General features: G+C 41.5%; 1 protein-coding gene across 4 annotated transcripts; it reads right to left on the bottom strand.

Moving 5' to 3' along the window:
- Window positions 1–885: 885 nt before the first annotated feature.
- Window positions 886–13482, bottom strand: anln (anillin, actin binding protein). 4 transcript variants are annotated; one of them, XR_011077461.1, is made up of 24 exons: window positions 13333–13482; window positions 11630–11780; window positions 11089–11520; window positions 10517–10845; window positions 9849–10200; window positions 9177–9382; window positions 8969–9079; window positions 8756–8867; window positions 8000–8307; window positions 7744–7883; window positions 7513–7654; window positions 7101–7236; window positions 6688–6870; window positions 6454–6580; window positions 5958–6006; window positions 5405–5458; window positions 5001–5033; window positions 4848–4866; window positions 4437–4549; window positions 3755–3841; window positions 3565–3672; window positions 2600–2772; window positions 2017–2222; window positions 886–1580 (listed from the first exon to the last, which is right to left on the bottom strand). XR_011077461.1 is itself a non-coding variant. In XM_068576195.1 (23 exons), the coding sequence occupies exons 1-23, from the start codon at window positions 13348–13350 to the stop codon at window positions 2108–2110; spliced, it is 3498 nt and encodes a 1165-aa protein (XP_068432296.1). In that variant the 5' UTR covers window positions 13351–13482; the 3' UTR covers window positions 886–2107. The 4 variants fall into 4 exon arrangements, 3 of the variants coding, with proteins under 3 accessions (XP_068432296.1, XP_068432298.1, XP_068432297.1); XM_068576195.1 differs by having other exon boundaries at window positions 886–2222; XM_068576197.1 differs by having other exon boundaries at window positions 886–2222; window positions 8000–8304.
- Between the last annotated feature and the right edge of the window lie 191 nt (window positions 13483–13673).

Raw genomic sequence — 13673 nt, 5'->3', positions numbered from 1 at the left:
AGCAAAGTAAGACACCATCCAGGAGAGAAGCCATTCTCTGGGCGACAAAGCGGTCATACAGAAGGAGCATCACCAATCACTTCTGATGTTTTAAATTTGATTTGTTTGCATGTATTCTGCACATGCAATGAGTCCAGTTTTATCAATATAATGCACATGCAACATAGGACATTTATTTTGCTATTTGTTCAAGGCCAGCCGTCCAGACATATGGACACCTGAGAAATGTGTCAGTGTAGACAAAAAGAGACTGGAAGCGGATATGTGATGTTTTTCAGGTACTTTTAAGGAGTCTATTGTGATCATTTTAAGATGTGAAATCCGACTTTGTAAGGGAACTTATTCATTTGGTGAAACCTTCCTGACGGAGATTAGTACTTAGTCTTAACTGTTAATGTGTTTAGCACCAGATGGATATTCTCACAAGTGTTGGAGCACTTTCAATGAAGTTAAATAACGATGTGGTTCCGGAGATAAAGAAACCGTTAAAACAAAACAATTTGTTTTTCCCCGATCAGAATCTCGTCACCGAAACAGCAATCATCGGTTGTGATTGTTATAAATAAAACCAAAATCACCTATTGCCTATTTAGTACACAAGACACAATGGCATTAAAATATCTCTTATCTTAAAACACATTTTACTCAATTTAATGTTACATTTTAATAAAATGACAAAAGGAACTCAAGCATTAGTAACCTGGTCCATTTTGGTCAAAGCAGGCATTTATTGAAGTCTCGTAGAACCACAAAGTGATGGAGGCCGTTAGAGCATGCGCTGACAGCACTTTACACACGTCCTGCTCATCCTCCATGATAAAAAGGAACGTAGAGCGGATGTAGAAACATGTCATTTGGTGTACGTTGTATTCAGAAGCAACATGATGAAAAAGCAGGGTTTTTTTTATTAACTTCTTCTGAAATTACATTTATCAACCCCTGCAGGGTCGCTGTAAAGTCCGTTACGTACCCTCCATTAGCATGCAGATTATGTGGGGGAAATGTTTTGTAATCTTAAGAGTCTGCTGCAACGCTACAAACCTCAGATTTAATCTCCTAATGAGCAAAAGAAACAAGTCTGTCTCCCGTTAAAATAAATATATCTGCACTTTACAGGGTACATGAGCCTGCCGATGTGTTTTCAAAGCCCTTTGTCTGCAGCCATTAATAATGTAGACCAACAAAAATGCCAATCTGACGCTAGAACAGAATATCTTCTGCGTAGATTAGCCGTTTTTAAACAGTAGCTGTAGTATAACGGCAGGCTCATGAATAAGCAGGCCCATACTTTCAAACAAATGGAGGTTTCAGCATATACGCCAAGAAGTATTTATCTGTAAGATGTGTTTAAGGTGACTCACAGCCTTGTTACAGTTTGTGTCCACCAGAGAGCACCAACAACTTCCCGTTTACACTGTAAAATGTTTTTGATTTATTCACTAATACATGTTTTATCCACAATTGAACCCAAATAATAAAATGCTCATTAAGCATTTCCAATAAAAATCAATGCTGGTCAGGTTCTGACGCAGACTATGTGACAGACCTTTACCTTGGTTTCCAAAACGCTAATATCCACACTGAAACAAAGACAAACAGTTAACATTACAACTGGAAATGAAGAAGAGGAAAAAAAACATGTGTAAATCCTGCCACAAGTTGTGAAAGCTAATATATATATATAAAGTAAAAACTTGCCAAAAGTCTCAGTATTGTTCTGTGCTTTCATGCAGGATAAAATGTGATAAAACTGTGGCGCTTCAGTATTTATCTGTGATTTTAACATAATTTATACACATTGATTCCAGCCGCAAAACCAAATAATTTAAAGCCATGCATTGTGTTAAGGACATTAAATATTGGCGTTACAATAAAAAAAGAAATGTGGCAACTCAGCAATACACCAAAACATTAGAATATGAAACCTGGAAATGTATAAAAACGTCCTGACATGTCTCAATGGCTTTCTTTGCTTCCTCTTCTGAACTTACGCGTCTGATTATGTATAATATTTACCGATTCATCTACTGTATTGCACTTTATAATAATGGCATGCGTCGCTGATATTGTCCAAAAGATGAGAGCTGTCTGTGACAGAGAGCAGTAATCACAGCGGCCTGTAACACGAGTCTGGTTGCCACATACGCAGGTCCAGCACGATCTGGTTCAGTTTGTTCATCCACAGATTCCTCTCGTCCTTGGTGTCGGCACTCAGCCAGTTTCTGCGCAGAAAAAAAAAGCAGACTCGCCGTTATTTACAGACAAAACCTTTTAAATCAATTTTAAATTTGACCCAACACAACTTCATGGCTTGGAAAATAAATCTGGAATAGTTATATGACGAGTTGCAGCTCGTATAGAGAATAAATAAGGATGTTGTAACGGACTCGAGCGAAACATTGTTTATCTAGCTTCTTAACTTTGCACCACATTCATCTGTCAATTAAACCTATAACATTTATGGTGAATATTCCTGAATGTCTTTCATATTGCAGTATTTCCCAGAAGAAGATATTAAAAAAAAGCAGAAAAAAAGCATTGCAATGTCAGTTTGTTTCCCCAGTATTGTGCAGCCCTCACAGACTTGGTGAGAACTTACTTGGTGACACACATGGTATCCTGGCACTGGCTCACGAGTGTTTCTTTGTCGTCATCTCGTTGCGGTCTGACTGTGATGAGCTCAAACGTGTGCGGTCTGGCACAAAACTCTCTGTTGGCTGGTTCCACCTTCTTACTGGTGCAGTCCGACAGGTTGAGGCGCCCGATGGGATTCTGACAGAAGAAAGAAAGAAAAAGACGACACAGAAAGAGGTCAAACCCGGTCAGCTGTCGGCACAGAAGATATGTTTGAGTGTCACCAATAAAAAAAAGTTTGTCCACCGTACGCGGTTCTCATCAGAAATGTTTATATCACAGGACTTCTCCATTGAACTTATACAGTTCAGATTTGACTTCATGTTACCAGGAGACGGCTACACACTGTTAAGAAGCTACTCCCATCTTGAACATTGTCGCGAGATAGACCGATTTACTTTCTTAAAATCAACTGGAAGAAAAGATCAGGGTTAAATCAAAGCCTCGGCTCTTTATACCAAAAACAAATAGTAAACATGTTACCACAACAGTTTTGTGCAATTTCTTGGACCCAAAATGATCCAACATAACAATGGTCTCTGAGAGAAAGTAACAATCGTGTTGGATCCACTGGTTTAAAATGTTTCAATAAAAAATGTCCTTAAATGTGATGTCTTAAGAGTTCACTGATAGCAATACAAAAACACACCGGGAGGCAATATGCGTGAGCCTTCATAGAGCTTTACAAACAAACAGGTTTTATTGATGTAAATGCCATCATGGCGATCTGCAACCTGCACACTGGTTTGTTTTCATGAGCCTGTAGAGCTCCTTTTCTAATACTCAGAATTACATGAAAAGATGTGCACTGTGCCGTTAGACTCAAACACGGGTTGAGTCTGCGTTTCGCACATTTATTTCAAATATGCCACAGTTTAAATACACTGGAACTTTCTTCCAAGGATAAAGAAGCTCAATAGTGAATAATACCTTGCGCCTCTCATCGTCTGGGTAGGTCCAGTAGGAGATGCAGTATCCCGACAGGACGCACCACCTCCTGTGCCAGGCTCCAAATCCACTGACGTCTTCAAACATCGTCTGGAGGGGGAATTACAATCAGTAAATGAATACCAGCCTCAGCATTAGTCATTATGTGATGTTTTGATCGGTCTTCGCTCACCAGGAAGCCCCTCTCCTCCACTTTGGAGCCGACCTCACACTGCATCTTGAGGTAGACGTGGCCCTCCAGAGGGCACAAGAACGGCACCTTGAGACAAAAGAAGACACTTCAATAAAAGCTCAGACCTCATGTTCACCATTCATGCAATTAACGCCACAAGACGGGGTTAAAAATAAATTAAAAAATGGTTGCAATTTTTAAAAGATGGTTAGAAATCATAGACAGCTATGAGACCTCATTATGTTCATGTTGAGCTAATGATGTTGTGTTATGTTAGTGCAACCATGAAGAGAAATATATTCCTTGTTTAGTGCGTTCACCACTTTCCCACACGAGCAAAACAAAAAACATCCAACAAGTAGTAACCTTGGTATGAAACATGTCACTGAGTAGTTCTCTTTCACTGCCTTCATATTTGATCTAAAAGAAAGATATTAAGGGAGGTGAATGAGTGCAGAGGGAGAACAAACAGGGTTACTGAGAGTCTCTGTGAGGCCCGACATAAATATGTGGCTACGATCCAGCGTCAGCATCATCCATAGAGCTTCGACACTGAGCCTTCAGGCTGAGGCTCGTCACATGTGAAATGCAGTAGAATGGAGTACAGAAGAAAATGAAAGCGCTCCAAACGTGAGAATGTGGGAAAAGGGGCATGAGATTATAAACATTAATGTTTCTCTACCTTCTCCAAAGGAAATTTGTTCATCCCAATAGAGGCCAGGGTGAGCTTGTGGGATCCGACAAGAGCAAAGTGACTGGTGCGAACAGCGTTGGGGCCTCCGGGACTGGCCATAACTTCACACAGAAAGAAGGACATCATTAAAAAAAAAAATCAACGGTTCACCACAAAAATCAAAAACATATATTTTACTCTTACTGCCAGCCAATGTTGTGCGTGTCGAGCATCATAACAGACCCAACCATATAAAAATAAATAAATAAATAAATAGTTGTGGCAATCCGACTCCCAACTTCATTCACGTGCAGTATATAAAGGAGTACTCCATTAAAAACACCTCAAAGCTTTTTTTAAAGAAGCAAAAGGCTTCGAATACATTTGACTCAATAGAACAAATAGTTTTATTTCACATACCTGGTGTTTGGACACTTTTCTGCAAGACAAGAGGTGAAACCAGCAAATTAAAGTCAATTAAATGAGAAGTAGTTACTGTACATTCTGATATTTAGTTATAAAAAAGGAAAGAAAGTTTGATGTGCAGCAAAGAAGTACATTTTAAATACTTACAGTGATGGCGAGGAATCTTTTTGGAGTGATCGCCTGGAAAGATAGAAGTAAAGCAAAGAATTATTAAAAAAATACTTTTGCTTCAAAAGAACAAAAAGGGAGGGACATTAATTAGTCTGATCTTTAAGTCTGTTGAGGGCAAGTTAACGTTTCTCTCCGCTAAATGAGAAGACCATCAGAAGCTGTGTGAAGAACGTCACTGTTTCTCTAGACTCCGCCCACACAGTGCACACCCACCAACATGTGAGGGATTGGAAACAGAAACTGTTCATACCGACATACACATATCATGGGCGTCGTGAACCTGTCTCCATATTATCTGGACACACACACACACCTCAAATATTAAATAAAGCTCCATGATTGACTTTCATTTGAGAAAAAGACACAAATTGGGGCTTCACCTTGGACTTGTTTGGTTTCTTCTTCTTGTCACTGCAGACGTCACGCTTCTGCACCTGAGGACGTCGTTAGTTAATGCACAAGATTATAATGAATCAGCAGCTCAATAATATAAAAAAAAAAAGAATGAGTCAAAAATAAAATGAAAGGACCGAGAAACAGAGCTAAACACAATTTATGGATTTGTGTGATCAAACTCATTCTGGAGAGACAGTTCAACACACACACACACACACACACACACACACACACACACACACACACACACACACACACACACACACACACACACACACACACACACACACACACACACACACACACACACCTCAGTGTGTTTGCTAGTTTTAGTTTAGCTTCAGTTTCTACATAATTAGTTTTAGTTTGTTTTTAATATCGTTTCATAACAAAGGAAATAAATGCCTGAGAAAACACCATGACTGTGTTAAAATGTGTTTAAGAGATTTTGTTTACAACAAAGTAAACAAAACAAACAGAATCAGTAAGTATAGCGGATATGTGATCACAGTAAAAACTCATATGTAAGATACTCACCAAGCAATAAACCTGAATATCAATGTCAAAGTCACTGGAGACATCAGATCTGAAAGAGAGGAAGAGGCACAAACATGAGCAACATAATCATCTTCAAGTACAGCAGTATGGCATCTGTTTAACAGGTCCAACTGCGTTGATTCTTATAATAATGTTAAATATAAACTGGTTCAATTTCATTCCTTAAATTAGTTTTTATGAAACAACCAAACTAAATCTGTACATTAAATATTCTTCTTACTGTTCATTTTGTTTTATTACCGTTCTGTTGCTCATTTATATTACTTGATTTTTATCTTTATTTACTTGTGTGCAATGCTGCTGTAATCCTGTAATTTCCCCACTATCCGACTAATAAAAGATTATCTTATTTTAAATGATGAAATCTAGAGCTGTACCGAATGTCATGCTTCTTTTTTTTAACGTTTGCGTCTATTGAGGTTCAGTTGATGAAATGCTGCGTGTTCCTTCATACGAGCAGGAGTGCAGTATTTACATGGTGAACTTGGTCGGGAAAGACAGCGTGTCCCCGCTGAGGCCGTGGTGCGTGCTGGCTAAAGGCGTGGCCACCGAGTGCTCTGCTCCAGCACGAATCATCATGAAGAACGAATGTTTGGTTGACTCTGAAATGATCAAGGCAGAATTATGTTGACGACACATTTAAATATTACACGGGGCCCTGATGTCTGGAGGTGATCATGAACTGTGGTTATAAGCATTTTGAGCTTACCCGGCTTGTTGGCAATGGAGCAAACAAAGTCTGCCTTGAGAGGCAGGCGCAACTCCTGCAGGGTGATGGAGCCCTTGGAGGCCGACATGCTAGAAGGTTCTGGGGCTGCAGAGGCCTTCTTCTGGCCCTTTGGGTCTGCTTTCAGACTGTCCAGCTCTGCCTTCAAGGCCTCCCTTCTCTCCGCTAAGAAAGTCAAAAAGATAGAAAGTCAAGCTGTAATTCGACTAAATCCTAAAGATAGTGGATCTTAAATATATACGGGTAGTAGTGTATTTGTATAAGCCTTCTAAATGAACCAAAGGGGTACGTTTCTATTATTTAAATAGCAACAGGTTTCATAAATAAGGCCTAAAACCACTTGTGGGCGTGTCTACTACAAGTCGGCTGTTGGTTTGTCGTCTGGATCGGCTCACTTGCTATCAGCAGCAGCCGCTCTGCTTCCGCCTCCACCTGGGATCCTTTGCCGTGCTCTTCATCTGTGCAGCAATTCAGCGCCTGACTGGCCTGATGGATGATTGTCTGTTGCAGGTTCATCTCATTTGTCAAAATCTAAAGAAACAATAGAAAGGTTTGCACCGTGTGTGATGAACTATAACTTGTGCAAATCAGGTGGTAGATAACAGAGTTCACATGAAAACATATCACTCATACTGTAAGAGTGGTGAAGGGACTTCACCGCCATTGTTATGGTTTTGATAAATTAACTATATACTACTTGCGTAAATTTAGTAAGGCTCTAATGGCAGACTAGTCAGTGTAAATTATAGATTTTCAGACTTTTTTCTGCTATGTGGCATGAATAAACGTTAAGGATTGATTCCAAACCTTCATCCTCTGTTTGATACTGGAGAGACTGGCTCCTCTCGGTTCCTCGGCTCTGTGAGAAACATCCTCTTTTCTCACAATCACCTGTTTCACGTTGGGTCTCTCTGTCTCCTTCACTCGGGTGGACCTATATGCATCAATGCTAACACACACAGAACCAAGCAGGTGAGACACACATTTCCTGCAACAAAGCGGCCAACAGCCAATTTTAACCCATACGTGAGCACTTACCTGTACGGCAGTTTGTGGTCCTCGTCCAAGGCCTCGGAGGAAGCAGTCCGTCTCACGTTGGTTCTCTGGAACTTGCTGGGTTTGGAAACGTTGCCTGGAGGGTTGCTCTTTACAATGAATGAGGTCGCTGGAGTTGACGTCTGCACAGACACAAAGGAAATGTTGTTGTGTAAGATGTTTCTTGTCATGTTTTACTCTCAGTAACTAACAGGAAGTACAGTATGCAGGTGGTGGAGAGAGACATGCTAGTGCCTACCATCATTCGTCTCTCTGGACTGTTCACCACAGCCGCCACAGTCTCTGCTAGTGGAGTGAGGATGGACATGGAGGAGATATTCAAAGCATCTTCCTCCTCGTCATCATCATCACTCTGGTCCAGGGCTCTATCAAACAGATCGTTGATAACGGCAGAGTTGATGGACTGGTCCACGTTCATCTCTATCTCCTTAACCACCTCCTCCTCCTCTTCTGGGGTTTCATCAGCTGTTTTCTCTACAGTATGGCCGACCACTCTCAGAGGACTGGATGTCGAGGCAGGAGGCGAGATCATCGAGAGAGGATCTGCTATTCACATAATCTTAGTTAGAAAATATTTTATTTTCCCATTTTATCAACACTCAAGAGGAACATCTATATCCATTACAATGATACCAACATAGACACGCGAGGACTGAACAACTCTACCAATAACCTGTAAACTCTTAATGTGACATTCAAAGCCCTCTTTTAAAAATAAATTAACTTTCAGACTTAAGAGGTTTGCCTTAAAACTTCAGGAAATATTACAGCTTCAACAACTCAAAGTCTTCAAAATCTTGCAATGGCTACACTTTACTTCTAAATATTTTTTGGTAACTCCTAACTTTTTACTTGAGGCACAGCATGCCGTTTTAATGAGACAACATTTTTCTTTAAATCAAGAGAGCCTAATGGATGAAAGAACCACTGCTCACGCCAGTAACTGATCACGCAAACATCTGAGCACAAATAAATATGAAATGTTGTTGAATACCTGGAAGAGTGCACTTTATGGGTGTAGCCATGCTGTCAGCAGAAGGTGCTGTGAGTTCATCCTGTGTCTCACGTCGGGGAACTTCAGCTTGCACAGGTTTGGCAAGCTGTTCCTAAAAAGCATATGTTTGTTGCATATTGTTAATAATTTTGCAATCTGGCAACGAAAGCGCGACTATATTGAGATTTGTGTGTCGGGTGCTTATTGGCCAACCGTGATGTCTGTATTTTTATTGGTTTCCGCTGCTTCATCTTTGTTTTTCCACATATTGGTGTTCCCCTTCTGAAACCGGTTACGAATCTGAGCCAGTTCAGACTCTCGCTCCTGAAATTTTTATTACAAAAAAAAAAATTTGAGTATTGTGATTAAACAAAATGATTTGCAAAAACAAGAGGATACTATATCTCTAACATTAACATACCTGCTTCTGTCTTTGGGTGAGATCAGCAGTGGTTGTGTTTGCAGCTCGGGCAGCTTTGAGTTTCTCCTGCACCAGTCTGGTGTTCGGTGTGACTGATGACGGCGTTACAGAGGGAGTCTTGGACTGGGCAGCACCCCCAGCTGGGGAGTTCTGGTTGCTGCGCTCCTGGCACCTCTCTCCAAAGCGCTCCAGAAAGGATTTTACTCCTGTTGGGAATGAAGGGAAAATCAATTTACCATATTTGTTCATGCATGTGTTAGAAAGTAGCAAATACAAAACAAATCTAGCGATTGATTTTGCCAGCTTCTGCATATCCGAAAACAATGAGGTTGGGTGTAAATACAAAATGTAATACTGAACATGAATGATTTTTCCGTACTTTAATTTGTGCGTGGGATTTCTACCTTTGTTGTCATGCAATATCAAAAACAAAGCTTCATGTCATTTTTGTATTGATGATACACAGTATGATACATAGAGTTGTACTATAACTATATATAAAAAAGGAAAAAAATATTTAAATATCTCCAATGACACTTAACATTACATAATACAACCTAAATATTTTTTCAACTAATTCAGTAACTCTGACACAGCACATCTTACCTTTTCTACGTAAGACAATTTTAATTATATTAAATAAGCCAAAAATAAAATTGCAACATGACTCACCGGGTGCTGCAGCAGTGGCCATTTCCTGAGGGACACAGGATCCAGCAGCGGTGGGCTTGGCACGGAGTTCTGGCTTCTGGGGGCTGGAGGTGAGACCCCTGGAGAGACCCTGATTCTTCAGGGGACTTTGAGGCACTGACGAGGAGGCGGGACCAGGCTTCTGGGGACTAGATGGGAAGGCTTTTCCCTGGAGGGAACTCTTCTGGGGACAAGATGAGAAGGTCACCCCCTGATTGGAAGTCTTCTGGGGACTGATTGCTGACTTAGGTGCTGGCCTGGCTGCAGGAATGTCAGCCTCCTGATGGCTCGGGAGAACCACTCGGCTCGGCTTGGCTGGTATATTCGAAACCTGCTGAGAAAACAGACAATAGTTTTATTTATAAAGAATAGTGAAAAAACACACAAGTTGGGCGCCTCTGGTGGTACAGGGGTCTAACTAGGCATTTAGAACAAAACAAACATGAAAGCTGCTGCATTGAAAGGGGAATGTCGCTTCAGTTACGACCGGGGAGACCAATGCAATGTGTCGCAGCAAAGGCCCTGATCAGTTTAAGTTATTTTTTTAGGGTCAATGAATAAAAGCAGCCAAATTTACTGGAACAGACACGTCATATTAAATGACACTCATACTTAACTGGTTATGCTGAGACTATTTCAGATAAACCTACCTGAGAGCTGGGTGTAATCTTGCTGCTTGCAGTTGAACTGGCCACCACATGACCTGCAGCACTTGGTTTAGTGCTGGCAGCCACAGCAGCGCCTCTGACTGCGAACTTATGAACAGCTGGACCAGGCTTCTCTTTTGCTTTCTCATTGGGAACGTTAGCATGGCTTAGGTCATCTTCCCAGGTTCCAATGGTGGCAGCGAGGTTGGCGAGTCGGCCTCTCCTCCCAACCGGAGTGCCTGAGGACACGATGGGGACGTCAGCCGGTGGGACCTCAGCTTGTTTCTTCAACGGGGACGGGGGAGCGCAGTCTGGAACTTCATCAGAGGAGTCTGAAAAGGTGGCAAAATGTTTAATGTGGACGGGGACAAACTATATGACTGAGACACATATAAAAGAATGGACAGCACACACCCTTTATGACGAGAATTGTCAATTGGCTTCTGATGCAACAATTTACAGTGCAAAAAAATAAATATCTAACAGCGTTTTTTTTTTAAATTTGGTTGATGAAAACCAATTGGTATCATTATAATAAACTGGTTGATCTCAACTAGCAAACTAAATATTCGTACCATCACCATCCCAGTACTTTCTCTGCAGTGCAAGCCTCTGCAGTCGAGACTTCATGCCAGCAGCAGCTGGAGCTGTGACTTCCACCAGGTCCTCCTTGTTCCTTGGCAAGGCTGAACTGGCAGGCACCATCTCTACCTCTGTGCTGCTTGGAGCATTAGGAGCTGGGGTGACAGTAATTTTCTCTGGCTCTGGAGTTTTCAGCTGCGCTGGCTGAGGCTGGATCGTGGGCCGGGTAGCAGTCTTCTCCAGGGAGGCGGTAGGACGAACGCTGGCAGGCCCCACCGGGGGTTTCTTGTCCGTGTGAGGATCCGAGAGCATCGGAGTCACGGCTCGTGTCGTCGTTGGCTCCTGGTTTTCCTCACCGGCTGCAGGTGAGAGATTTTCCTCGGAGCACCTGCGCTTGGAGGGAGAAGGCTTGGACACCTGTGGAACTGGGATGAAAGTGACAGGGAAATGTAAGCAAAGATTGGAGCTGAAGCTCAGTGGTCAAACTGACAGGACAAGTCTCAGTGAACAGAAATCCAACAAATGTGTTCATACCTTTATCAATGGCTGGCTCACTGATCACACTATTGGTGTCAGCCAGCGGCTCTCTGGGCCGTTTGACCATCTGTCTATTTGCTGCATTTGGTCTCTCTGCCATTTTCTTCTGCAGATTTTCTCTGCGAGCTCGGGTCCGCTCCAACAGTTTCTGGTTTGACGAAACATTGTTACAAAGGCTGCTTTTACTTTCTTAGGATGGACAGAATAACATCACAATCCGTACAATATTTGATTAGCAGGTAGACAGGCACAAAACACCTATTAAAGTCACTAAATAAAAACAAAAAATACATTACATGTCACATTATAAGTTCCACAAAGGTATCACATATAGCAAGGCAAATGGATTAGATTACATTAATTTGTTCCCTAGGTGTTGCTTTTCATTATTTCCATCCCCAGTACCATCGGCCGTTTTCCCACAACCATAAATGTGTTTTTGGTATGTTCTGCAGAATCCTTTGGAGCTTAGGTGTGCTCCCACAGCAAGTCAAACATCAATACCATTACAGTGATTCAGAGTATCTGCTCTAATGCTATATCAAGGGGAATAACTAAATAATATAACAGTTAAAATCAACAACTTGTGGGTTGTGGTGCGTCTTCTCATAGCACTCGCAGAAAGAAAAATAATAAGTGCATAACCCAAATTGTGAACCTAATTCTTGAGATATATTTTTATTTGCCATACAATCTGAGACTCAGACCTCTAAACTATCTGCAAATACAAAAAGGTGTGGAAATGGGTACAGTACATCGTCTGTCTATGTGGGCTACTAACATACAAAGACTATAAAACAGTCCTTCTCCACCCAACATCTTTTTTAAAAGCCCTCTATTTGCTTTCCCTCTTGTCTCCTTTTTCTTCTCGTCTTAACGTGACATTGCCTTTCCTTGGCCTCACAATCTGATTTACTGTGCTGCACGTTAACTGTGCAAGTCCAAACACATTCCTGCAGCTGTGCACCGCCTTCACACTGTGGAAAACTTGAAGTCACATTTAACAGCATTCCTCAGGAATGAGACACTCCTTGCTCGTGGTTCCTGGATTTGAAATTTCAAAACCTTCTGGCTCAGATAGCGGAGGAGCAAGAACGGTTTATGTTTATAGTGTAAGCTTGTAACAACAGCATGAGTGCATCACAGCAAAGAGAGAAAGTGCTGGACAATTTCCAGTGCTGACACATACCACTGCCTTAAATGGAGGCAAAGCTGTTCTACATTTGAATATCGTCACGTTATATGGGCTAGTAGTGTGTCTTTGCTGAAGTGAAGGGATGAAGTACAAAAGGGAACTGGTCAATTAGTAGAACGATTACGAAATGGTCAAACATGTAACCTTAACGTTACATACACGTTGGCTAACCTAGCTGTTAGACGATTCTGGAAAGTTTCAAACTAATTGTTAGTGAGTTGTTATTTTAGATTAGTGGTTGCAGACAACGGACAACACAAAGACAACACGTGATTTTGCTTCTCCCCCTTATACACATCATACATTTCTGTACGGTGACATCGACATACGCCACAGTATTGTCGACGTAAAAAAGTTCGTCACCTCTCATAATTGGATAAAAATAGGAAATGCCACATTAGCATTAGCAAGTTAACGTCAACCTCCCAAAAGCTAGCTAACGCTACACGATACCTGCGGTAAGTTAGTTAGCGAACGTCAGTTACGTTTGCTCTCGCCGACTTACCTCAGTAAATGGATCCATTTTGGACAGTTTATCCCTATCGATCGAAATTTCAACAACGCTCTTTCAGCGCTGTACACACTACGTGTAGATACACGAACAGGACGTTAATCTGAGCGGCTCTCTCAACTTCTTCTTCTTCTTCTTCTTCTTCTTCTTTTTCTCACTCGCTGCACAAAAACAACCGTTCAAATTTTGAATTTCAGCGCTGGATCTACTGCGCATGCTCTAACAGTCGGGAAGCCCTTAAGAACCAATCAGAATCAACCAAGTTTCCGAGGGCGTCACAATCGAGCAGCCTATCACAGCCAAGGTGCTTGTCACGTGACAAGAGGGCGTCAGTC

The sequence above is a fragment of the Clinocottus analis genome, unplaced genomic scaffold (assembly GCF_023055335.1).
Source record: "Clinocottus analis isolate CAN_PGR_092001 unplaced genomic scaffold, fCliAna1.0.p SCAF_14, whole genome shotgun sequence".
NCBI lineage: Eukaryota > Metazoa > Chordata > Actinopteri > Perciformes > Cottidae > Clinocottus > Clinocottus analis.
The sequence above is the reverse complement of the archived record's forward strand: the minus strand, read 5'-3'. Positions and strand labels throughout refer to the sequence as shown.

What these genes read in the sequence shown, in the direction of transcription:
- anln (XM_068576195.1), bottom strand. An exon ending in GACCACAAACTGCCGTACAG is followed by an intron (nt 7,655 to 7,743) that starts GTAAGTGCTCAC and finishes TGTGTGTGTTAG; the next exon opens with CATTGATGCATATAGGTCCA. An exon ending in GTATCAAACAGAGGATGAAG is followed by an intron (nt 7,237 to 7,512) that starts GTTTGGAATCAA and finishes TTGTTTCTTTAG; the next exon opens with ATTTTGACAAATGAGATGAA.